Below are 25904 nucleotides of genomic sequence, written 5' to 3'. Positions count from 1 at the left end.
TGACCAAAGACACTTTTACTTCACTCAGTCTTAATTTATTATTTGTGCTGCTGGCAACGTAATGTTGCCAAAGCGTCAATTATGTTTCATTTTATAAATCAAACTAATTGAGAACCAGATGCAATCTGAGTGAAAAAGATCTGAGGTCAGTGTTGTGCACCATATGCACGACAGTGCTTACTCATGATGAGGGAATGGATTGGACAGCTGTGAATTCTCCTGCTGTAGGAGTTTCATCAAACTCAGTAGTGGAACATACTCAGCTCTCCTTTTCCAGTTTATTTCATTAATTTCATAATAAAACTGAAGGAAAGTGAGCAAGGCTGCCATGACTTTAAAAGACTAAGTAAGGGATAAAAGGTTATGAAAACAAATCCGAAGAGGAAAAATAATCTGGTCAGCAAATTAGCATGAAAATCTATCTATTTTAGCAATAGTATGGAACATGGATGAAAGAAATAGCAGAGAAGAACAAATTGAATCTTCAGTGTGACTTAATTCCAGAAACATAATGGGGAAAACAGACATTAAATCAGGGTCTCAAAACTGAACTGCTTAGCAGGCAGAAAGGTGTTATTCTTAATGAGTACAAAACTTCTAACTTCCAGCAGTGAGGTCTGTGCAGTACCAGCTCCCTGGAATTTAGCAACAGGCAGGAACTGAAGCCCAGGAAGTTCCACCTGGACATGAGGAAGAACTTCTTTGCTCTGCAGTGACTGAGCACTGAACAGATTGCCCAGAGAGGGTGTGGAGTCTCCATCACTGGAGATATTCCAGCACATCTGGACACAATCCTGTGCCATGTGCTCTGGGGTGGCCCTGCTTGAGCCACTATGGGTCCCTTCCCACCCCACGTGTTCTGTGATCCCGTGAAATGTTGCTCCACCAGCCTTTTAATGTTCCAAGGTTCCCTAAATGCTCTAGAAACGTAACTCCTTGAAAACCAGCAGCACCCATGATTATTATATTCTAGGACCTTAAAAGTATTTCATAGCAGTATTTCTAGCTAAGTGAATACATAATGTTTGGAGATAAATTTCCAGATTTTTAACCAACTCCCTTCTGGAAGTATCTTAAGAGATTTCTGTCAAAGTACCACTTCTGGCTCGATGGCTGCATCTAATGCCTCCATGAAAACATTTCTGCCAGAAAACATTTCTGTAGTTGGAGTGTTCACAGACAATGCCCTGTGTAAATGGGTTTAATTCACTGAGGAGGAGGAATGATCTTCTAGGGCTGAAGGTTCTGGGAGGGCCTCTGCCCCTTCACCACCTCAATATATTTGTTACCTGACAGTCATGCTGCATATAAGAAGCCCATCTCTGTTTTCACTTCACTGTTAGGTTTGGTTTTGTTTTGAATATTTGGATTTTCTCCCTAAATACCTAATTAGTAAATATGGCACAGGATTATTTATCTTTTTTTTTTTTTCCTACACCTTGTGATTTTATTGGTTTCTCTCATTACAGACTATTTGTTTTGTCCAGTCCAAAATGCAGACTCTTGAAGGAGAACAACAATTAACTGATTAATTACTGTAATTGACAAAAATTGCTTTTGTCAATTAATGAGAAACTAGATAGGAGTCTAATTTTAAACTTTTAGTCTTAGTAAAGATTAAAAGAACACCAACACTTTTCTACTGGAGAAAAAATCTAAACAGACTAAAAATGAAAACAATTTAAGCATGAATCATCACGTATTAACTGTTAAATTTTTCTTTGATTATTAAAAATCTCCTTTTGTCATTATATCAGACCATTTGCACGTGGTTCCTCCATTAAAATAGAAGGTATTAATTTTTCACACTTAGCCTCAAGGCTAATCTGATAAACTATTACACAACTGACATTATAATGTGAATTAAAAAGACTAAGATCATGTTCCAATTTGCACCTTGTTTTGGACCAATCCCACAAGTGGTGTGCACAAGGAAGGAGTTAGTGTTGGAATCACAGTCCTCCTTCCTCCTACGAGGTGACCATTGCCTTGTATTGGGATGTGAACTCTCTGTCTCTACATTCCCCTGAACCTGTCTGGTGTGGTCACAGTTATTCCAGACCCTTTTATTTCCTCCTTACTCCTTTTGAGGAGATGACTGTTCAAGAATGGGCTGTACTTCTCTGTCAGAGCAAATATAACAGTGACAAGTTGAAGGAAAGAGGAAATTTTTGTATGAGTTTTACCGTAGCTTCTCACATCAACCTTCAAGGGAGACAAAGCTTTTATTCAGTTGGTTGGTTTGGGTTTTTTTTGTATCACTGAGGTTATTTTCCCATCAACTCCTGATTTTGTAATGCCTACGGGTGACCTTGTTGTAAAATATGTCACTTTGTTGATCTTCATTTAATTCTATCTAATTAGGATGTATTTTATCTGGCAAGCATCCAGTAATTAGCGATATATTTATGTAATTATTAGCATGTAATATTTATATAATAAATATGCCTAGAAGGCAATCCATTCAGAGGGCAGAGGAGAAGGAGAGTACATGATTTCCCTGAATGCAGAGATCTTACATTTGGAGCCAAAAGCAGAAAATAAATGAAAGGCATAAGTTGACCTGTCTACTCTGGGGAGAGATTTTGCATATCCTCAAATGATAGGATGTGCACACTTGGTAATCAGGGCTGATTAGAGAGGGAGTGAAGATGGGCCCCTGTTTGAAGTGAGATAATAAGCCAGCTTGTTAGGGAGAGATAAATAGAACTTGAAGAAAAGGACCAGATGTCTGCTTGATGGCATTGAAGAGGAAGAGCTGGTGGGGTCCTCGGAAGGTAACGTGGATGGATGTGGAGCCAGATTCCAGGGAATCAGTAAAGCAGTGGTAGCTGTCTGCCTGTATTGAGAGAGCAGAGTCAGATCACCCCAGCCTGGCCCAACTAACTGTGGGCTTATCAAGCAAACTTCACTTTTCCTATAGGCCAAGGACTGTGTCCATCCTGGAGCAGGAACTGTAACACCACAGTTTTTGGCTTGTTTCATACATCTGATTCTGTGATAAGAGATAAATCAGGAATAAAGCCCTCTCTGTGGAATTATAATGTCAGTTGTATTTGCTGTTGAAGTCATAAACCTTAAAAGGAGCATCATCAGTAGTTCACTGAATGCTGATGAAAACACTCTGTTGTGCTCTGAGAATGTCAGACTGTCTCGAACAAGAACACCAAATTTTTTCTTCCCTTTAATTTTTGTAATGTGATAGATGACAAGAAAGTTTCACGTTGCTTTTGTAAAAACTCATAAAACCTTTTGGGGTTGTTTGTGTTTTGTTAGGAAACGTTCATTCAGTCTAACCTAAACTTGAAGCCAAAATCTAGGTTATAGGAAATAATAAAAAATAAAATAGAACTGTTTCATGTAGCCTTTTTGAACTTGTCACTCCCTAACCTTGCTTAGCTCTGCCTTGCCACTTTCTATAACATTTTCATCCATTATATGTGACCCTTCTGTAAAGTGCTCAGTGTTCCCCCCAACAAAGATTGAGACCTTGTGATCTCAGAGCACTCTGCAGGAGTGATGGTTTTTTGATTGAGGAGTTGCTCTGGAGTTCAGAACAGTTTTGTAGAGCTGGGTTATGGGTTTCCTGCATGAATTTGGACAAGTCATTTAATCACCGTGGCTGTCAATGTGCCATGCAAACACTGCAGAGCTGTGGGCAGTGCCCTCTGGAGTGGGAAAGACTGAGGTTTTCGAGAGGGGTTTAAGGGGTCTCTTTGGATTCTTCTGAGACTCCTGTTAGAAAACATATAGAAATTATTTGTCAGCTCAGGGCAGGAAATGTGAAACCCACTCTAATGCAGCTGCTGTATTTTTGATTCTAGCAGCAATACTAAATACTGAGGAAGGTAGTTTAGACTCAATTCTACATCATTTATCTCCTTCTATATCATCTTTATCTATCCCACATTGTTGCAACTTCTGTCTTTGTACTTTCTATTTTTAAATGAGAAAAAAAATTATACCAAATCAACTTTCTCTTTATTTGTGCTTTTCTTCTGCTAACATGCAAGATCAAAAGATGTAGTTGTCTTAAACTTTGTAGAGTTCTAATGCAGTCTGTCTAGTAGAACCATTTACTTCAAAATTTGTATACAGAACTTAGCTTTTTCTTGGCTAAAAGTGTTTTACTTAAACATTTTTTCTTTTCTTTTTTTTTTCCTCCCAGTAAGGAAATGTAATTTTCTCAAAGTATTTGTGCTTTTTTTGTTTTCTGTCCACCTTTTTGATTATTTTTTAATTTAGGATCATGGAAGTATTTTTGGCACATTGAGATGTATCTTCCTTTGCCAGTAGAGTTGCCATCTCTTATAATACTTTTACATGATCCTGCTTTGTATTTTTATTGCAGCTTCAGCCTGCACACTTCACTTGTACTTTATCAGAGTCTTCATCACAAATGGGAAGACAACAAGGAACATTTTACTGTGATCTGCAAGGTTCTCTTAGTATACAGATGCATTATATATTTATACCTCATAACTTCTCTGCTCGGCACAAAGAGAAGGAATGAATAAGCTGTCTGTTGTTTTGTGGCAGTTATATTTCAATAATGAATAACAGATGTTTTACCATTTGTAGAACCTCCATCCTTGGAGGTATTCAAAAGCCACCCAGACAAGGTCCTGGGCTTTAGCAGGAGGTGGACCAGATGACCTCCAGAGGTCCCTTCCAACCTCAATGATTCCATGACTCAGTGAGAACCCTGAAAGAGCTCCTGAGCTGATGCTGCAGTTGGCAGATAGTTACCAATGTCAGCACTGACTTTGCAATGTCTCTGCAGTGGTGAGGCAGAATTCAAATGTTGACTTCTTTCTCTGGCTCCTTCTTCTTTCCAAGTTATGTGTTGTGTCACAGAACATATAGTAAAATCAGGGTCTTGCAGTAAGTCCCAGTCTTGGAATCCAAATTCAGATATTCAGATGTGTGTGTGTGTTTGCCTGCTTTGATTCTCAGCAATCCAACTGCGTATCCTACTTTGGAACTTCTGGCTATGCCAAGTTTTCTCCATGTAATGTTTGCATGCTGTGCAGAAACGTTCCCAGGAGTATCTGGAATGTTTCATTTGAAAACTTTATGCAGTCTATTCCACCCTATAGATGGGTAATTGTGGTGGGGTGGTTTTTCACTTACTGCAATTCCTTCTCTGGATGCCTTTTGCTCTTCCCTGCATTTCAAATGGTCATTAGTCTTCACCATGGGAGACACATCCTCAGTGAGAGGTGTTCATATAAGACATTATGTGTATACTTTGGGTGTAAGACAGAGATATAAATTACTGCCATTAATGGCCTGATGATAACAAATTGTTATTGTTATATGTAATCTGCATTTCAGAATGTCTTCCAAAAGTCATTATCATGCTGCCTGTGTGCCCAGGGGCAATGTTATACCATAGCATTTCAGTCTTTCAAATTACAAAAAGCTAATATAACTCTTGATGACATTTACAAAAATGTATAATGGCACTTCTTTCAGTTCTCTCACAGAAATTATTCTCAGTGAAGTTAAAGGCAGTTCTGCACATATAAGAACTGCTGGATCTGGCACTTTTTAAAATCAAAGCCACGTTTTTGTTTTTGTTTTTTTTTTTTTTTCTTCAATGGCACCAGCTCAAGAAAATATTCAGTCAAAATTGTTTTTAATTTATTTCCAGACTTAAAATGCCCCAACCAATGTAAGTCATATTTAACTTTCAATATTCTTTGGCGGAGAGGACACATTCTAAATTTCTTCTCATAGTAAGTTGTTATGTCAGAGTTATAAAGCTCTGAAAATTGGCATTTTGTAGTGGAAGTGCTGACAAGACCTTTATTACATCAGTACAAATAAGCAGCATTCCAATAAATGCTGGTTGCTGTTTTTATAGTCTGGTGTTTGCTTTCTGCCACTCTATTTCAAAGTGAACATTATGACAAAAGTAAATAGCATAATAGAAATGCACTAGTATGGCTTGAATTTGGCTCTTACTGTTATAACAAAACTTCAATATGGTTGATAGGTCTGATTCCAGATTTAGGTTTAAGGTCTGTTATATGATCTACTGGTAAATTGTTTTAAACTTTTACTGTGTGCATGAATTTGTTCCATAGAGTATTGGAATGGAAAAGACAGTTATCATGGCAAGGGAAAGTGGTTGTTTTTTAAGTTACTTAAACGCCAAGAACACATCACATTTAGAACCCAAAAGGTTTCTACTTAAGTTTTATGTTTCTTACTGTGGCATTCACAGTTTACATTCTGGAAAGAAAGATTCACTTCTCACATCTCTGATTGTCTTCATAGTCATGAAGACTCTGAACTTTTCCAGAGCCTGGAATTAAGTCATTGAAGTAAGAATTGAAGGACGTGTGTGAAGAGGGGAAGGTGAAGAACATGGGATGGAATTCTTTTGGAACTTTTCCATCACCTACCAAAAGTAGTATGAATTTCACTGAATCTGATAGAGATTTAGCTTTACACATAAGAGAACCCCAAAGCAATGGGATGTGTAAAGCTGTACATCTCACAGTGACCCAAGGGCCTTAGGCATCTGTCTGTCATCAGCTTCACCTCCCACACTGCATTTGTAAGCACACATTCATAGAAAGAGTAAGAATCCATTATCCCTCAAGAGAAAAACAGATGGTAAAGCCTCGGGGTATTTTGGATTTCTTATTTATCTTTGCAGCATTTCTGTTGGAATCTGGTAATACAGTACTGGAAAGTTCTTGGTTCAAATGCAAAATATAGCCATTATTTTATCAAAGCACTGTAAAACACAGTATTACTTTCTGAAACTTTTTGGTTAAAATAACAAGAGAATAGAATTAACTAGAATATGTAGATTTCAAAAATGATCCATCAGTCTATGCAAATTGCTGTGTTAATAATGTATTTTTAATGCTGAGCACATTTGACAGCCATTTCATCTCTCTTTCTAAACCAGAGCTTGGCAACCTGCATTAATTCTTACACTTTACAGATGTAACATTCAATGCACATGCCATGTAGTGATGTGATCCGAATAAAGGAAAGCATGTCAAAGCAATGGGATTATTAGTAAACAACTTTGTGGCTGGTTTGTTGAATACAGAAGAGAAAAATGAGAGGCAAAAGCCATGGCTGTTTGAGCATATCTTACATCTTCCCCGGGCTGGATTTGCTGCAGATTATGGGAGTGTCAGTCAAAAGTGGCACCAGGGGTTTAGAAAAGATAACTGGGCACAGCAGAGTGGGTGACACTCAGTCAGGTGTGTTGGATGAAGTTCAGTGTGGGAACTGGGGGGCTTAAACACACCCAGAGCCCCAAGGTCCCTGGTTTGACTTGCCTTATATGTCTGTAAATTAAAAAAGAGGGAGAGGTACCTTGTCCTAATTATTTCTCTACCCCGTTAACAATAGAACCAGTATTATTTCAGACTCAGCCCTTGCTTCTACATCATTATTTCTTCAGCAGGGATTTTCTGTCCTTTCTTCAATGAGTTAAAAAACCCAGGTACAAAATACAGGAGTTGCTGCTAGACTGCAAGTGACCATATAGTTATGTTTGATTATAGATCTGCAGGCCTAAAGGTCAAAGGAAAGTTTTAGAATACTTAAGAGACAATTATCTAAAGTTCAGACTTTTCCAAAGGAATAGAACTAGAAATTATACTGACTATTATCTAAAGTTCACATTTTTCAAAGGAAAAAAGTAGGAGGAAATGCTCATTCATCATCACTTTGCTGGTAATTCGTCTGGCTTTTTTTTTAAACTTCTGTCAAGAATTTATTTACTACAAGTTCCGTATCACACAGTAGTACTAACATAATTATTCCCCTTTCCAAGAAATTTGAACATATGAGAGTGATGTATACATGATTAAATATTACTTTGCTCATGATTCAAAATTCCCAACAGTGCTTTTTATTTCTGCAAAGGGATACATGGAAATATGTTTATGTTTTTTTATTCATTAGTTGATTCAGCCTTTCGGTTCTGGCATAAGCTATTATTATTTAGGCCAACTGGTAAAGAGAATAAAAAATAATCAAAGATACAAAATATGTGATATATTCCAATTATTCTTCTACTGATACATTTTCTCCCATGAAATACTTTTTTTCCTGTGTTCTTTTTTTGTTGTTTTAAGGGATTACAGAAAGCCCAGGTCCCGAGGCAAAAAAAACAATTGAAGAATGTAATTTATTATAGGAATGTTTTGAGTGGCCATTAAGGATGCCAATATGACATGCAACTTCTTATGGTGCAGGACAGACAGTTTGATCAGTCAGCTGAATTTTTATAGCACAAAAACTTTTTTCTTTTGAACCTGATGTCTGCTATCAAATTTGATAGCAGTCATCAATCTGCTTTTTTGAAGACATCACAATTTTTTGACATTCATGAAAAGCAGGTCAGTTTGAAATACCTGTGAATGCTTCAGTGCCCATATGGTTTGGCTGTCATAAATCAGAAAAATATACTATAAAAATGGCACTTTTTATTTTCAGATTATTTTGTAAGCCTTGTACTTGAATAGAACATTTATGCCATTACTATGCAGATTAGACAAGGGGTCACTTTTCGTGGAAACTGCTGTTCAACACAATTTTGTTTGAGACACACATCAAGGAAGGCCTAATACACATGTAAAATATTACACATGACACACTTATGTGTTTATATGAATATACATACAAGTTCTCATAAAAGATATTTGATATGCATAAATGCACCCATGTTGAAAACACCAGATTTAATCATGAAACAGAATTGTGGTGGTAATGCTAATGAACAAATAGATTATTTTTTCAGCTGCTAAAGACTGACAACTTTATAATATACAAACTCACGATTGTTCCCTTTTAATTAGGTCCCCTTTAAAGAGTGTTTCAGCCTAAGGCAGAAGTGAAAAAAATACCGCCTTAAATGGGTGTTTCTCATAAAGCATTTTGACAGCATTCTTTTGAAAGCAGGAAACTGATGTTTCCAACTTGTACCAAAGTGGAGCCTGAAACATATAAATCAGCTTTTCAGCCCAGGGCCTGTCTGTGAACAGTGTTCTTTTACAAGGGGAACATGGATGAGGGTGTGCTTTGAGTCATCGCTCCTGGTTCTTGTGGAACAGAAACCAGCTCGTGGTTATCCTTTCCCAGGGATTTTGTAATTATGAATATTAAACAAAAAAAGAGATTTCAGAACAGTTGAGTTGACAAAGATGCCACATATGAGACTAAGTGTAGGACCTGCTGGGGCTGAATTAATTTGGTTTCGTTCTACAGAGCAATCCTACGAATATAAATATGTATTATTTGTGAATCTTTTCATGAGAAAATATGCAAAAGAATAATGATTAAGGTAAGGCTTAGAGCTCATGGAGTGCATAGAGAGACTTTTTGAGAGATCTCTGTGTTTTGACAACTTGATTGATTCCCAGAATCTAAAATGGGGATTGGAATCTTCCCTATATTCCACTATTTCTGTGTTGTTAGGTTTGAATTTTGAAGAAAACCTAAAATACCAGTATTACTACAGATCTTTTAAAAAATCTGTGTTTGGCACTGAAAGGTCTCCAGTACTGAAGAGTAACAATTACAGAAAGCACTTGAATGAATCAATGGTTATGCAAAGAGCTGAAATGTTACCTTAACATTCTCTGGAATGTTCTCTTCAAGTGCATTTGCAGATTGCTAAATGTTATAGTGCCAGTATTTCGTAGAATGTCATATGTTCTGTTTTTCTGCCTGTAATTTTGTAGTTTCCACTGAAACCTTGATGATAACAACTTAATTGCTCAGTTATTTCAAGTTTGGGTTTTTTTTATGTAAGAATAGATGCCACTTATGAACTGAGAGAGGAAATGAATGAGCTGTCCTTGTCTTTTCATTATCAGAAAAAGCAGGGAGCATCACAGTAAGGATATTCTTGATGGTCTTTTACTTTTGTAAAGGACTCTGTTTTACAGAGAATGTCTTTTAGGTTAAAAAAGGTACACAATAAGATATCTCTTATAAACATGAAGACATGTATTTCTGGTGTTTCCAGCTGTAAAGTTTCCAATTAAAATTCTTTCTTCACATAAGTAATATATCCAGCATAGATAACAACTTCTACCACAAAGTCCTTAATACCAGTGGTCGTTTGATCTTTCTGGAAATGTTCTAAAAGGGATAGGAAAAGAAAGACAGAAAGGGTTATGTAGGTGTAAGGTTACCCAGCAGGGAAGTCCACTGATCTCCACATATTAGAGACCACGAGGGAATTAAAGAATTGCAATAGTGTGTGGAGAGAAAATGAAACTTGGATGCAAACTGACTGCTTCTGATTTTTACTTTTGTTCTGTGATTCTATTGTCTGACTTAAAATTGCAACGTGTGTTCCTGTACAAAGTGGGAGATGAAGAAGTTGACTCCTGCCTGCTAATTTCCCATCCAAATTGGTGTCAGTGCTGTTAAAGTCACTCATGTCCAGCAAATCCAGAAGCAGCTTTGTATAACAATTACTACATTTACATTTTCTTAAAATCTTGCATCCAGGAGCCTCAAAAGAGATCTGGGAGTCTTGAGAACTGTTGGGGGGAGCTGCAGGAAGCACTTGGCCCTGTGGTAATTACGGTTATTCAAACTCCCTTTGTCTGGAAATCACACTGGACGTCTCATAAAGACCTTCTGCATTGCCATTCTTTGTTCCAGCTGTGAGGGAGATATTCCCAAAACAGTCTCTTTCACGACTGTTTAAAAAAATCTTCTTATGAACTTCAAAAACTGAGAGTCAGACAATGAACTGATTTGGTTTTATATTTAAAAATGGTAAAAATGAGCTCCAGATGTGAACTGCAGTTGTGTGTTCCTGGTGCTGTGTCACTCTGAGCTGACACTGAGGGTAAGGCAGTTATTAGGGTCCCTCATCTGATGCTATTCCTGAAGCCTGTAGGACAGACAGAGCTCCTTGTCAATCCTGGGTAGTTGGAACATCACCCATGAGAGGGCATCTCACAGGACTCAGGCATTTCCATGACCTTCTTCAGCCCTTTCCTCACATGAAAGGGCACAGATTTCAGGAAGACTCGTTTTCATGGAGAACATCAAAGGCCCTCCTGACTGTACCTCAGTGACTGGAGGTAAACACTTGGTGTCTCTTTGCCTGTGGTAGGTTTACCTCAAAGCTTTATTAACAGACAGGTTTGGGGGGGTTTCTGCATGTAATTTTCCTTGTTTTGCTAAAAGTAACACGAATAAATAAATAACCTGAACAGCACTATAATGAAGGATCAGTGGGTTAATTGGAAAGATGAGTGGAAAGAGACTGTCCCCTCTCCTGTTGAGCACCTGCTGCCAAGATAATTCCTGCAGCAGTGCTGGAGGGTGTTCCTGGAGGAGATTCCTGCTGTTTTGTCACCTACCAGTAAGGGGAATGTCCACAGAGAGAAGGAATCAAATCAGATAAGTTAAGTTTACTGCTAATCAATTGCTAGGATTTAGTTTCAAGTTCTAGGATTTAGTTTCAAGTTCTAGGAGCCAACTAAAACGTCAGCTAGAGAGTCATTGTTCTTCACTCGAGCCACATTTCCAGCAACACCAAGGTATATTTATTTCAGGATGTAGCAATGAAGGGAAAGGAATTCATTGCTAAAGAAAATTGCCAAGGCAAGTGGAGGGCTTGCCATCCATTGGCAAAACAATTTGGCTGTTTCATTTTGCTTTTTCTATTGATGACTTCTGATTGCCAGTTTCTTTCCAGGCACAACATATTCACCTTTAGTCAAACACAGCAGCTTTCAACCAAAAAAAAAACCAACCAAAAAAAACCCCAAAAAACAAACCCAAAAATCCAAGCTAGCCATCTGTAAGAAAAGAAGGGTTATTCTCTTCTCCTTGTTTTGCATCTCTTCTGCACAGTACTGATTGTTCAGCCATAACAACTTCTTTTGCACTTAAATATTTCAACTAACTGTCCTACATATCTTGAATATCTTTTACTTTATCTCATTTCTTTTGAACTGGAATTTAGAACCACTCCTGGTATCAGGTGGTTTCTTGCACACAGTTACAGCTTCACTAATTGGCAGTGGTGGGCATATTTTCTCCATCTCTTCTTCCTCTCATTTTTTCTGCCCCCTCCTATTTGTCTCTTCAGAGCACATACTTCCTTTTTTGCTAAGTTTTACACCCTGGTTCTGGCTTATTAGAATTTGCTGTGCCAGGCAGGATAGCAGAGAGTGTGCCAGAAGGGATCTGAAGCTGCCACCAACAAGCACAGCTTCTCTTCATTGTTTCTTCCTAAAGCAGGTGCCTTCCCTCTTTTGCATATCTGTAAAGTGCAGGGCTGCTGGGGCTCAGCTCTCAATCCTCTCCTCCAGCTTGGACAGAGAAGGACTGTACCAGGTTCCTAGAAAGGAACAGGCTGTATCAGTACAGATTTTAGAGCACAGGAAGTCACTGTGTAATATAACTGTAAAAGTCTCTGGAGTTCTGAATAAATGACTACAGATGTGACACTTCTGAGTTGGATTTGTCTCAAAGACAGAAAGAGCTGGAAATTGAGCACCACATAGTCTTTTTCTTCTTTAAAAAGTTAAAGAAAAAGCATTAAGTATTCAACTTATGCTGAGATATTTTTAATTTTGCAGGAGAAAGTCAGTGGACAGATGAATTTATTTTGCAGTATTTGAAAATAGGGAGGGGTGCCAAGGAGGAAAAGAATGCTATCTGATAAAAAAAAAAAACTATTACCTTTTACACATCCCAATGTTATGCATTAGTGATTCTTACTTTGGTAAGAATCACACCCATATTCAGGAAAACTGAACTACAGGGTTATTTTCCCAGCATAACCTTTCCCTTTGTTCCCTGCAGTTCAGCCAAAGAACAAGTGTGACACTGGAAGTGGTTTAATTTGACATGTGGTTTATGCTCCCTTCTAAATGTCTGCTAATTGTTGACTTAAGACATACTTGACTTTTCCACTGTAACACAGTGGCACATGTGACTCTGGGTGTCTTCGGGGAGCTTGGTCCTATTTGAGTTGTCAGGATTCTTAAGAGCTTATACCTGAAATTTATCTTCAGTAAACAGATATGCTCCCTTTAATTTTCAAAAAGGGCACAAGAAAGGACTAGACTATTTATTTAGCTCCAGGGTGCCATCAGTTTTGATGTGACTGTTTCCAAATTAAATAGATAATAACTCAGGATTCCTGGGAAAAAAATAAATTGTTAGGAATACTTTTTGTTCTGCAAAGTGACTGTATTTTTTCTGCTTTATTCAGTGGTTAATTTTTAGCTTGATCTTCATGCATTACGTACTCCAAATGTGTGAAAAATACTGAAATGGTTACATCATCTCTAACACATCATTAGCAATATGAATTATAGAAAGAACTTCTCCAGGTTGCATAAGTGTGATTGGTAGGTGGTTCTGCTGTGGAGGGGTTAGAGAATCATAGAATGTTTGGGTTGGGAGGGACCTTAAAACCCATCCAGTCCCACCCCCTGCCACCTCCCACCAGCCCAGGTTGCTCCAAGCCCTGTCCAACCTGGCCTTGGACACTCCAGGGATTGGGCAGCCACAGCATCTCTGGGCAACCTGTGCCAGGGCCTCCCCACCCTCACAGCCAGGAATTTTTTCCAATATCCCATCTAACCATGCCTTCTGTCAGTTTGAAGCCATTCCCCCTTGTCCTGTCCCTCCAGGCCCTTGTCCATAGTCTCTCTCCATGTTCCTTGCAGGCTCCCTTCAGGTCCTGGAAGGCCACAATGGGGTCACCCCAAAGCTTCTCTTCTCCAGGCTGAGCAATCCCAGTTCTCCCAGCCTTTCCTCCCAGCAGAGCTGCTCCAGCCCTCTGAGCATACACAGCAGGCCTGCAAAATCAGAGGTCCTGATCTTCACAAGGAGCCTACTTGGCTTCATTTTCTTAGTCACTGAGTGGGGAAACAAGCCTTCTCTGTTCTCTGTGTGAGGCAATTACGCCTGTGCTTGAATACCAAATAATCTTTCTTCCTCTTTTGTTTCATGGAAGTAATGAATTAACTATAGGAGTTATCTACTGATTGATATCTTGATATAGGTTGAGGCCATGATATAGTTTAGTAATATTTTGTTCTGTAATCATTGTATTCTGTATCTTTATTCCTTATTAATATGCCTCCTTATTAAGAAGGAAATTTGGGGTTCAACTCAAGAATTGAGTCTCTGCTGTAGTTGTCATATGAACACTGCCTGTCTTCCAAGCCTTTCCTGCCTCATGCCTGCCACATAAATCCCAGTAATTTCTTTCCTTCCGTGGAATGCCATTTAATATTGAAAATGTGCATTTTATAGCATAAAATATCAGGAGGCTTACTTTGGTTCATGATGAATCAGGAAAATCAACATTAACTCCTTCTCCCAAACATGATGTGCAGCTTTAAAATTGTCATTGGATCCTGCAGTAACACACACACACATTCCTATTCTGTGTGCCTCAGAATCCTTTTATTAAACAAAATATCTTTTTATTAAATATCTTTTTATTAAAAACAAACCCAAACTAGTGCAAGTCAACATGCACTCTGTTAGTATATAACTCATAATACTGAATTTTTTTTTCATTCCACAGAATGAAACAGTTAAAAGTTAACAGTGAATATATAAGTATGTAAATAAATCAGAGTTTTTCCCATGCTTGGCATGCTCACTAATCATGATTTATACCTGAGCATTCTTACACATACAAGATCACTGATATTCAGTAGTAGTGTGTTGTTAACTGGCTAGAATCTATAATTTTTACAGCTAATACTTGAGAGAATCTGTATGATTATCCAAAGTAAAACCAACTTGTATTCTTTTTGATGGGGAACTGAGTGAGTATGAGAGATTTAACTGTGTGACTCTGTGTCTGGGTAGGATGCCATGCAGTCAGATGCCTCTATATGTTTCTAAAATTAAGTTTCTGCATATGTGTGCAGAGGTAAGAATGTCCCAGACTCATTTCCTCCAGCTGCCTCCACAGGAGATACATTCTGGTTCCGTTTGCTCTATTTCCATCACCGGGGCCTAATAAATGTTTAAGTTGCTGAAAATCAGGCCTACAGCTTTTGATGCATTGAGCTTTTCTTTTGTCTTTATATGAAAAAGAAGAATCTTTTGTAGCACGGGAAGATATTGTGCAATTTGTAACTGTAACGGAGGGAACATTTGTTTTAATTGATGAATGTGCTTTAAGTTTGGGTTTCTTTAACATCTCATTTCTTTCTTGCTTTACTGGGTGAATTTTTATGACTGCATGACTTGAGAAACAGTGGTGAACCATGATGGGAAGATATCTATAGGGATGTATGCAGAGGAGAAAGTGAGGGATTGCCTCATGGTCATACCACAAGACATAAGAAAATGAATATGTTGCACTTCTTCAGAGCAGGGACAGAAAGAGGAGGGATTTCTGTGTCACGTGCTGCTGGTGTGAGGAGGTCATAAAACATTTGTGGAGAGGTTTCCTGAAAGCTGTGGGGTCAGCAGCCCCTCTGTGTGGTGAAACGTTGCCAATTTTCCCTTTTCCAGACAACACCCTCAGCATCCTGGCGAAGCACAGCGGGTTCAGCCGGCAGAAGCAAGAAGTTTATCTGCTGCCAATCATCATCAGTGACAGTGGGAATCCTCCCATGAGCAGCACCAGCACCCTCACCATCCGTGTCTGTGGCTGCAGCAGTGATGGCATTGTCCAGTCCTGTAATGTTGAGGCCTATGTGCTTCCCATTGGACTCAGCATGGGAGCCCTCATTGCAATCCTGGCCTGCATCATTTTGCTGCTGGGTAGGTATTTGTGTCACAGCTCAAAACTTCTCTGCTTCCTGCGTGGCCATAAGGGAGCACAGGAGTCACGGAGAAGGACTGACAGTCTAGTCCAGTGGAACGTGCAGCAGTACTGAAATCCTGTCAGGGTTGTGTCCCTCCTGTCCTGAGAGCTGAAGCATACAAAGCAAAGGCCCAGCCTGAAGCAGTTGTACACATGAGTTACATAATAAGCAGGTATGGAACGTGAAACCAAAAATCCAACCAGGATGTTAAGTAGCAAGGTGAACACAGTATGTGTTACACATGACAGAGGTGGATTTGTTCTGTCTTCTAAGGCTTGCATGAATCATAGAATCTCAGAATTACAGAATATCCTGAGGTGGAAGGGACCCACAAGTCCCTCAAGTCCAACTCCTGGCCCTGCACAGACACCCCAACAATCCCACCCTGTCCCTGAGAGTGTTGTCCAAACCCTCCTGGAGCTCTGGCAGCCTTGGGGCTGTGCCCACTGCCCTGGGGAGCCTGGGCAGTGCCCAACCAGCCTCTGGGGGAAGAACCTTTGGCTGAGATCCAACCTGGCCCTGCCCTGTCCCAGCTCCAGCCCTTCCCTGGGTGATGTCCCTGGTCCCGCAGAGCAGAGATGGAGCTGCCCCTCCTCTGCCCCTCGTGAGGAGCTGCAGACCCTGATGAGCTCTGCCCTCAGTCTCCTCCAGCTGAACAAGCTAAGTGTCCTCAACCCCTCCTTGTAAGGCCCCTCTAGACCCTTCATCATCATCCTAGCCCTCCTTTGGATGCTTTTAAACAGCTTTAGAACTTTCTATTATATATATTTGTATTTATATATTTCTAATATGAGCTTATTCTGGATTGTAATGGCACAAGACCCACTGCAGCTTTACAAGACAAGTAGCAGGGTATATTTTAATAAAACATACAGAATTTGTATACAACATCAAGTGAGGGAGAGAGCAGTGAAGGAAGAGGCCTATTTCTGCACTTCACAGCTTCACTTTGTAACTGAGATTTACATCAGTAACTGAGATTTCAGCATTAAGCTGCAAAAACAACACTGCAACCCATTTAGAGTTTTTTATACATCTGTCCACAATTCTGAAATCGAGCTAAGCTCTTTTTTTCCACCTTATTGTCTCATTTTCTTTTCAGTTATATAATGTGAGTCTCTTGCAACAGGTAAAAAAAAGACACTGATTTCCTTCTGTCATTAGGGCTGTGTTTTCAGAAAAACACTCTCTAATTTTGGAAAACACCATCCATAATGTAGATCCTTATAGACTGTGTTCAGTGAATAATGATAGCTTTACTTCACTTCCAAAAGGAAAAGTTGTTTACTGACTTTGAAGCTCAAAACTAGAAGTACATTTTATAGAAGTATATAAAAGCTATATAGAAGCCTATATAAAATTGAGCTTCAGATGTAAATATGAGCTGATAATAAAAATCTTGAGGGCTACTCAGAGCTTCTGATCAGATTTCCATCACGTGAATGAGGTTGAAGTTATAGGTCTTTCAGCTTTTCACCCTTATTACTCTCGATTTCACAAAAGCCACCCGACCACCTTCCACAACTGCACTTCCCATGTCATGTTTTGATTGGAAATTTCTTACCTAACCAGGCTGTGATGTTTTCTTTGCAGTCATCGTGGTGCTGTTTGTAACGCTGAGAAGACATAAGAATGAGCCTCTAATCATCAAAGATGATGAAGATGTGAGGGAAAATATTATCCGCTACGATGACGAGGGAGGGGGAGAAGAAGACACGGAAGCGTTTGACATTGCGACTTTGCAAAATCCAGATGGAATTAATGGCTTTTTGCCTCGTAAGGATATTAAGCCTGATCTTCAATTTATGCCCAGGCAGGGTCTTGCACCTGTTCCTAATGGTGTTGATGTTGATGAATTTATTAATGTGAGGCTTCATGAAGCTGATAACGATCCCACGGCTCCACCATATGACTCTATCCAGATTTATGGCTACGAAGGAAAGGGGTCAGCGGCTGGTTCCCTGAGCTCATTGGAGTCCTCTACATCAGACTCAGACCAGAATTTTGACTACCTCAGTGAATGGGGTCCTCGCTTTAAAAGACTTGGAGAACTTTACTCAGTTGGAGAAAGTGACAAAGAAACTTGACAGTGGATTACAAACTTCTTCCCTGTTGACTTAATGATCATGTAATATTCTAGGGCCACTGCTGGTAGTTAAAACTAATGTGCTTTTTGTTTTAGAGGCAAGTTTAGCGCCAGTCATCTATAAAATCAACTACATTGTAATGTTGAACCAAAAAAAAAAAGTATATGTTAGGAGGTTAAGTCTTGTGGAGTGTGAAGTAAAGTATGTGGAGTGTCTAGAAGTCTTTGGATATTTGATATTCACTTGACCACTCTGAAGATGGAGATTTGGATCTTTGATTATCTTCAGTGAATTGAAAAGAACAAAAAGAAATTGGTGCTCTCTTAGAAAATGGACTTGCAGGGATTTTGCTGTTGAACAGTAGCTCCTGCCAGTATGTGTAAAGCTAATGGTTTGTTTCTGCATTGCCAACAAAGATCCCGCCACAGAAATGTTTAAAAGCAATATCTTGGTCTTCTTAGCAATGCTGAGCAGAAATAGCATTGCCAATTCCTACTGGCTTCTACTGTGCAGTGACCATCCATTGTACATACAGTAATTGTTGGCCACGTAACCACAGACTGAATATCATCTTTAAATATTGTGTCAAGCCTTAAAATATTCACATGTTCTTAATCCATTCCAGTGATGGGTAATAAATCCTACTAATGTGTAGAGATTCAGAGGCAGGGCTACAAAACCTTGCTTTCCAAAAGGATCTTTTTTTCTAGAAGGATCAGTCCTGTGCTTCATCTTCTGAAAGAGAAAACTGTGAAATGGGATGGACTTACCTAAATGAAAGAATTGATGATTTTATTGCTAAAGATCGAATTTATTTGTTTAATCTTTGAAATAAATATTTTATTGATGTCCATTACTGCTTTTATTTATCAAAACTGATAATCTATAGAGTAAGATTATGAAGAAAACTAAATTATATCCGTTAGATTTTTTTTCTATATATAATGAATGTTTAATACATGTACATTTTGAAAAGAAAAATGACAAATTGTTGCAGGTTAGAGCAGTTCCCTATCCATTTGAAGTAGCTGAATTTTAAGAGAATGCTGGCAGGAATTAAACTTTCCCAGAGAAAACTTTTGACAGTTTTGTATCTTCATAAATCTAGTACCTGGTGTTTTTAATACAAGCACAAACAGCTGGAAGTAAACTGGTTCATGTGAATATTTAAACTATAGACTTTTAGAAATCCACACATAACACAGTACAGTAAAAAAAACATGCTTATAGTTCTCCACTGTATTAGAGCAGGAACCAGTGTGTACATAATTTTACTGCTTCTGTTATTAGCATTTCTTTTCTATAATATTCATAGTGTTGCACCAGGGCTCTTGCACACAGAGAAAGAACACTAGAAGCTGCAAGCATACTCAATTTGTAATGCAAACTTGCCATTTAGAAGTAGCAATTGTATAAGAAAACTACGTATTACATGCAAATCATTTTAATTTTCTACTTTGTTTTGAAGCTATATTATTGTTTGTTTATTTACTCCATGTATTGTATTCAGAGAAACTCCTGTATTGTTTCCTACTTTGTGAAATATATTTTTATAAATACTTCTCTTGTTGCTGCTTTTCTTTCAGGTTTACCTGTGCACTGCAGAAATGAATCTGCCTGAATAACTTCATAGGTTTTTTGAGGAATGTAGTTTCTTCAGAATTTATTTATTAATTTAATACAGTCAAAATAATATTAAAAATAGGATAATATTTGAAACATTTTTTGACAGTGTTTGCAGAATTAGATAGCAGCCTGTGGCCACAGGAGTTATGAGTGTCTAATTCACTTGTGCCTTGCTGAAAAACAAGCTCACAGATCTTTTGTTAAAGTATTGTCAGTAAAAACAACCCACTGATTTTCAATTCCTCAGTAACATTTGTTCTGCAAACAAAAAAGTCTTAATGCATCACCCCCAATTTTACCTGTGTTTTAAATGGAAACATTTACTTTTCTTTAGCTGCAGCATGGCTGGGTTTAATGACTGTGGACAACTAAGACACTAATACCACTTCTATATGTGTTCTAAAGATTGTATTGAAATTAATGAAGTCTCCAATAGATTTAAGTTACATTATGTTAAAAATTGTCTCTGAATACCTTTATCTAGCAATTTTGGTGATACTCTAAACAGTGAAGTTTTCTAAAGATAGAACAGAAGCAGTTATGAAGATTTCAATGGAATCAAACATATTTATGGAACAGGCTGCAATTAAAGCCAAACACACTCTTACTAATCACTTGCACCCCATGCCAGGGTGTTGTGAGTTGCCATGCCAGATCTAATAGGAGTGCAAATGGGAAAGTCTGATTCAAAACTGAGCCAGTTTTCAGTCTCCCTCCCAGTCCTGGGAGCAAAGGAAGGTGCTGTGAGCTGTGGATCACGTTATTGTCTATGGTCCCATCAGTGTTCAGGGCAAGTCGCTCTGACCAGGAGTTATAGTCTGCACTGAAGAGTTTTGCAAAGCTCTTTTGTAGGAAAAATCACAAATGGATAACCTTCTGATTGCCTTTTTGATTGAAAGTTCCATCTGAGACCACGACAGCGCATTCAGTAATAAGATTTCCAGGGAAAAAAATCCCATCACTGGCACTGTAGGAGAGGCAAAGCATGACAGAAATCTCATCGTTGTCAGGCAGAAAGAGATGGGAGTTACTACTGCTGGGCAGAGCTCTAAATTGTGCATTTATACAGGTATTAAACATGAATAGCTACAATGCAAAGGGGAGGAAGAAATTAATGAATTTCTGAACCTGTCAATAGACACAGGATGTTTCTTGTGTCATTGCTACCCCACCGAAGGGAAATGATTAATTCCACAAACTAGCTCCAGGTAATTTGAATATAAAATTTATACAAATACATGTTAGGGGGTTAGTTGTTGATCATTCTGTTTTCCAGGACTTTTCCTTTTCTGACAATGAGATGAATTCAGTATAAAATTATTTTTGGATAACGATGGTATTTAGGGGGATTAGATCATATCTCTCTACATTTCACATCTAGATTTAGATGTATAAGCGACGCTCTTTAAAGCATGTAAAATGGTAATTCATCTTTTCAACAACATTTAATTAGTGATTGACTCATTGTAAGTGACAAGGAAAATGCATTAAATTAGAATTATTAATACTGATAAATCTGAGTATTAAATTCTCCGAATTTTTTACAAGTGCCAAGCGCCTCCCCGTCCCATTGCCCCTGGCTTGCCTTCACCTCGCCGTGCCTCACACTCATTTGTCACAACTGCTAAAGGAAATCATCCCACACATCAGAGATGGAGTATTTGGCCTGGACGTTGCACAGACACAAAATTCAGCTCAGGTTTTTAAATATGCAAGTCCCCTGAAGTGAATGTGTGTACACGTTTACTAATAATAACTGGGATGACTAAAGGCCTTCATAATCTCCTGTCCTTTACTGCAACTGAAAGCATGTGCTGTTTGTGTGCTATGACCTTGAAATCGGATCACAAAAAGCTCATTTAAATGCATTTTTTACCTGGTATCATTATACCTTTTTGTCTGTGATGACTTTGAAATGACTGTGAAATATGCAGGAGAGAAAATGGCTCCAGACTTTCATTTAAATCAGCAGTTGCTGATCACAGGAGAAACATTTAACACTATGGCAACTCCAAATCCCATCAGCTCTGTCGCAGCACAGCAGCAACAATTCTCAGTCTGGAGAACAGACAGAGTGTCTGCAAAATAGTCTGTTTGGAATAACTCTATTTGTACAACTCTGCTAGAGATGGATCTGCTGATTTTAATATACAGAGAAAAATAAATCAGCTACACTATGTCTGTGCAGTCGCATCTACCTACAGATGTGTGTGGCAATCTTTTTTTACAGCCTACGTGGTCATGGAATTCTAGAAATGGATAAATGGGCTTAGGAAGCTTCTCCAGGCTTTGTCCAGCTGGAGGAAGCCTTGGCAGGTAGCCTGTTTCTGTATGTGATTTCCTTGGGATATAATTTTGGTCTGAATGGAGCTGTTTGGTTGTTTCTCTTCTTTTGGTTGCTCCTCTCTCCACCAGTCCCCCTATCCAGAGCTGTGAACATCAAATTAGGAAGTAGGGTCATTAAGACCACAGAGCTCTTTTTCAGCTGGTGTGCTCAGTGACTGGAAACAAGCAGGGTAACGAGGTTCACCAAACTCTCCCTCCTCTAAGGAAGACTGAACACCCCGAGTTATTCATACCAAAGGACTGCTTCTGTATTTTAAATTATGCTGAAAAGTCTGAAGCTAATGATGGTGTTTTTTAACTGAGTATAAATAATAGAAAAATTGCTCACTAGCAGCAGACATTCAGAGGCGTTTCTGATCTAGAGAAGTGAAAAGTTCCTCAAAAGTTCATCAGGAACTGAGTGACAGGACAAGGGGGAATGACTTCAAACTGAAACAGAGTAGGTATAGATTAGATGTTGGGAGAAATTCTTTACTGGCACAGGTTGCCCAGAGAAGCTGTGGCTGCCCCATCCCTGGACGTGTTCAAGGCCAGGTTGGAGGGGGCTTGGAACAACCTGGACTAGTGGAAGATGTCCCTGCCCGTGGCAGGAGATGGGTTTTAAGGTCCCTTCCCACCCAAACTATTCTGTAATTCTATGATTCTATTGCTCAGAAAATCCTTTTTCAGATTGGGAAAGTTTTTATCAGTGGCAGGATGTCCTTAGTAAAAATAAAAATTAAAAAAAAAAAAGAAAAAGAAAAAAAAAAAGTGAGTGTGTTGACTGTTGTTAGAGTTTGCTTTCAGACCAGAGCACGTGTCATTAGCAGTAAATAGAAAGCACTGATGGAGTGAGAAATGGAAGATTTCTGTGCTCTGTCATTCAGAAAAGCTGGACTTGTATTATTTCTACATTTGTACACTATTTGTGCAAGATAATATTCTGGCTTTGCAGAAGGTGGAAACCAATTTTACTTGCTGTATAATTCACAGTGATGGGTTTTGTAATCACACTGCAAAATGAGTCTTCCTGCTGTATCACACAATACTGATACTGGCTTATGTGCTGCAGAACCAGACCCTCTTCAAATAATGTTGTAGCATTCTAAATGAGAAAATATAAAAATCCTGACAATGTTTTTTGTGCAACTGCAACTAAGACATCTTCCAAAATGGCTAATGAAAGCAAGCTGAAGCACAGAGTTTCTGGCAGAGCCTTGTAAGTGTGCTCATTAGCATTGCAACACAACTATCCCTCCTTTTTTTTTTTTTTAAATCTCCTACCCCCCCCCCCCATTGTGAAAATTAAACAAGTGAAATAAAAGAAATGAAAATTTCAGCCTTCTCTTCACAGTAATAATTTGCAAAATTCCCTTTCTTCTCCTTCCACTGCCTCTGGTGCCTGCTTGAGTAAGGTCTGTGTGATGGCAGGTACACAGAGGGGATGAGTGGAGATGACCTCTTTTATTCCATGAATGGAGAAAGCCCTTCTGGTGTGGGAGCAGCAGTGCCCTCGCCTACTATTTTGCTGTGCACTCCTAAAAAACTAATTAAAGTCCAATAGTGACAGCTCAAATTCCTCTTTATCAGGTGATCACAGGCCAGCTTTCCTGTAGTGGATACCTATAGAATCATGGCTTGCATTGGAAGGAATCTTAAAGATCATCTCATTCCACCCCTGCCATGGGCAGGGACACCTTCCACTGTCCCAGGTTGCTCCAAGCCCCGTCCAACCTGGCCTTGGACACTTCCAGGGATGTCTATATAGAGTCTATATACAGACTCATGCCATAGGACTTACAAACACAGAGATTTCTTTCTTTCCTCATGTGGAAATGCTCTGATTTGTGAAGTTTGGAAGAAGCAGCCAATAAGACAGCAGGCAGGTAGCACTGATGGCAAAGGATGGATGATTCTGGGACTGGTCCCCATGTTGTATCTTACTTGAGTCTTTGTGTTAACTAAGTCTAGCCTTGATTTTTTTACCTTTAAAATACTTAACAGCAAAAAAACTCAATTCCCTGCTTTTTATAACAGCTTGGTTTTTGAATTATAAAACAGGTCTTGTGGTTGGCAGGGGGTCTTTTTGTCATTTCTTTCTTTGTTAATGGAACATTCACTGATGGCAACATTGACACAGTTCATTCTGCCAAATTTCACAAGCTGGCAGTTTTACCAATGAATATGAAAACAAAAGATGTGCATTTTTTAACTGAAATATTATTTATATAATTTGGAGCAATGCAAACCCAGTTGAATTACCTTTAAAATAAACTCCAACAATCCCACATTTCCAGCCACAGATGGGACTGCTTTTGGACTCATTTTTAAATGCACTGATAGACCAGTGTTGGTATGAGTTTTATATGCAAAGGAATAGCTCAGTGTCTTTAGAAATTGTTGAGGAATCAGTTTCTTGTTTTTATAAAAAATTATATCATGACTTAAACCTGTGGGCATGGAAAGAACAGGGTTTTGTTACTCATGCAGAAGTAGAATTCAGAGCTGGAATCAAAGTCCTGGTCCAATGTCTCGACTGAGAGATTGGGGCAAATGGATTAGAGGTAAGTAAGAGATTATTTTGGCAGTACATCTGACCTCCTCTTTCACACAGCTGAGGGTAGTTGGAGCAACTATGAAGCACATGGGTATTTTGTAGGGGTTTATCCCAGTCTCCTGCCAGGTAAGCCCCATGGCAAATGCTGAAGGTGGCCTGACATCTCCAGAGGGACAGAGGTACCTTCATAATCTTTATATTAGGACAGCTTTTACTGTCTTCCTTTTACAGCCTTCCAGCCAAAATTGGCTTCCTTTCCATTTCTGCAGTTCCAGGTGTGAACTGCTTCAAGCTGTAGCAGCTCAGTATAACCTGTTATATCAAAGAAAGGTAGAGCATTGTTAGGTAAAATGTCAGTGCAACACAGAGCTTGAGATACAATTAATCCTTGCAGGAAAAGGTCAAGGATGAATCATCAAATGCTGTGGAGTTTTAATGGATATTTTCCAACCCTCTTATATCACATGAAACAACAGCCATTTATTTTATTGTATATAATATTTCTTCCATAAATAAAAGTGAGAATCGATGACAAAGGGGCTTTATTTAGTCTGTCATAAATGTCTGCTGCTGGTTTTTTAATATAAATTACAAGACAAACAGGAATTTTTCAGCCCATGACTATACAGACCCAACCTAATATCTGAAAAGAGCAGAAAAATACATTACTATCTTCTCTCTGTCCCATCCTCATGAATGTTTTTGGCTTAATTAATTAGTTAATTAATTTAGTTTAGCATTGTGTCTACTCTTGTCCATGTGGCAGTTTCTTTGAGAGTTTATTGGCTCACTCTAGAGAGAACTATTTCCTTTCAGGCAGCGTGAATATATCAGAGAGGGAAGAAAAGTGTTATCTTACAAACCTGCAATTGCCTTAATAGCTATTTTTCAAGTTTTCCCACCATTTCTGTTTCAGAATATATTTTAGCCCTTAAAAATGCATGAAAGAATTAGGTGAGAAGGGTTATTTTCCACCCCAACATGAAACAAACAGAATCTAATAATTTTGAGGATATACTTCCCCTTATGTCACCATGATGGGCAAATGGGCACATGTTGTTGTGAAGAGTTTTCTCAACTCTAGTTGAGAACACAAAGAAAAAATACAGACATTTAAAATTTAAAAAAAATATTTTTTTTCTTAAATTTTCCAAATGATTGTCTAGTTAATTTTGATTTTAATTTCCTACCTATGGATTCCAATAATCCCCAAATTGCACTGAAATCCATGTCTGCCAGTGAGCTTTGCATCACTAAAGGGTTTGGATTTAGTCCCAAGAAATGTTACACTAAATGTTTACATTGTGGAACAGAGTACATGGATAAAATCCATATTCTCCACTCAGAGAATAATAATGGCAGTTCAGGTAAGCTTTTTTTCATAGAAAGTTATGTTTTACATTGAAAATCATGTTTCTGCTGTTGAACATTCTCGGGTTCCTCCTACATCCTTCAAGCCTGATTATAAGTACCAATACAACATACAAGTCTTTTGCAAAGTGAAAATTA

At 38.6% G+C, this 25904-nt stretch overlaps 1 protein-coding gene across 1 annotated transcript in view; it reads left to right on the top strand.

Moving 5' to 3' along the window:
- The window catches only part of CDH8 (cadherin 8), a 153542-nt gene extending 134096 nt beyond the window's left edge, over positions 1 to 19446 (top strand). The window contains exons 13-14 of the mRNA XM_018086308.3: positions 15505 to 15756; positions 17394 to 19446. Of these exons, the coding sequence (XP_017941797.1) occupies positions 15505 to 15756; positions 17394 to 17887 (746 nt within the window). The 3' untranslated portion in view covers positions 17888 to 19446. The remainder of the gene's footprint in view (positions 1 to 15504; positions 15757 to 17393) is intronic.
- Positions 19447 to 25904: the final 6458 nt, after the last annotated feature.

This window comes from Manacus vitellinus, unplaced genomic scaffold (assembly GCF_001715985.3).
Source record: "Manacus vitellinus isolate BGI_N305 unplaced genomic scaffold, ASM171598v3 scaffold_10_pilon, whole genome shotgun sequence".
NCBI lineage: Eukaryota > Metazoa > Chordata > Aves > Passeriformes > Pipridae > Manacus > Manacus vitellinus.
The sequence above is the reverse complement of the archived record's forward strand: the minus strand, read 5'-3'. Positions and strand labels throughout refer to the sequence as shown.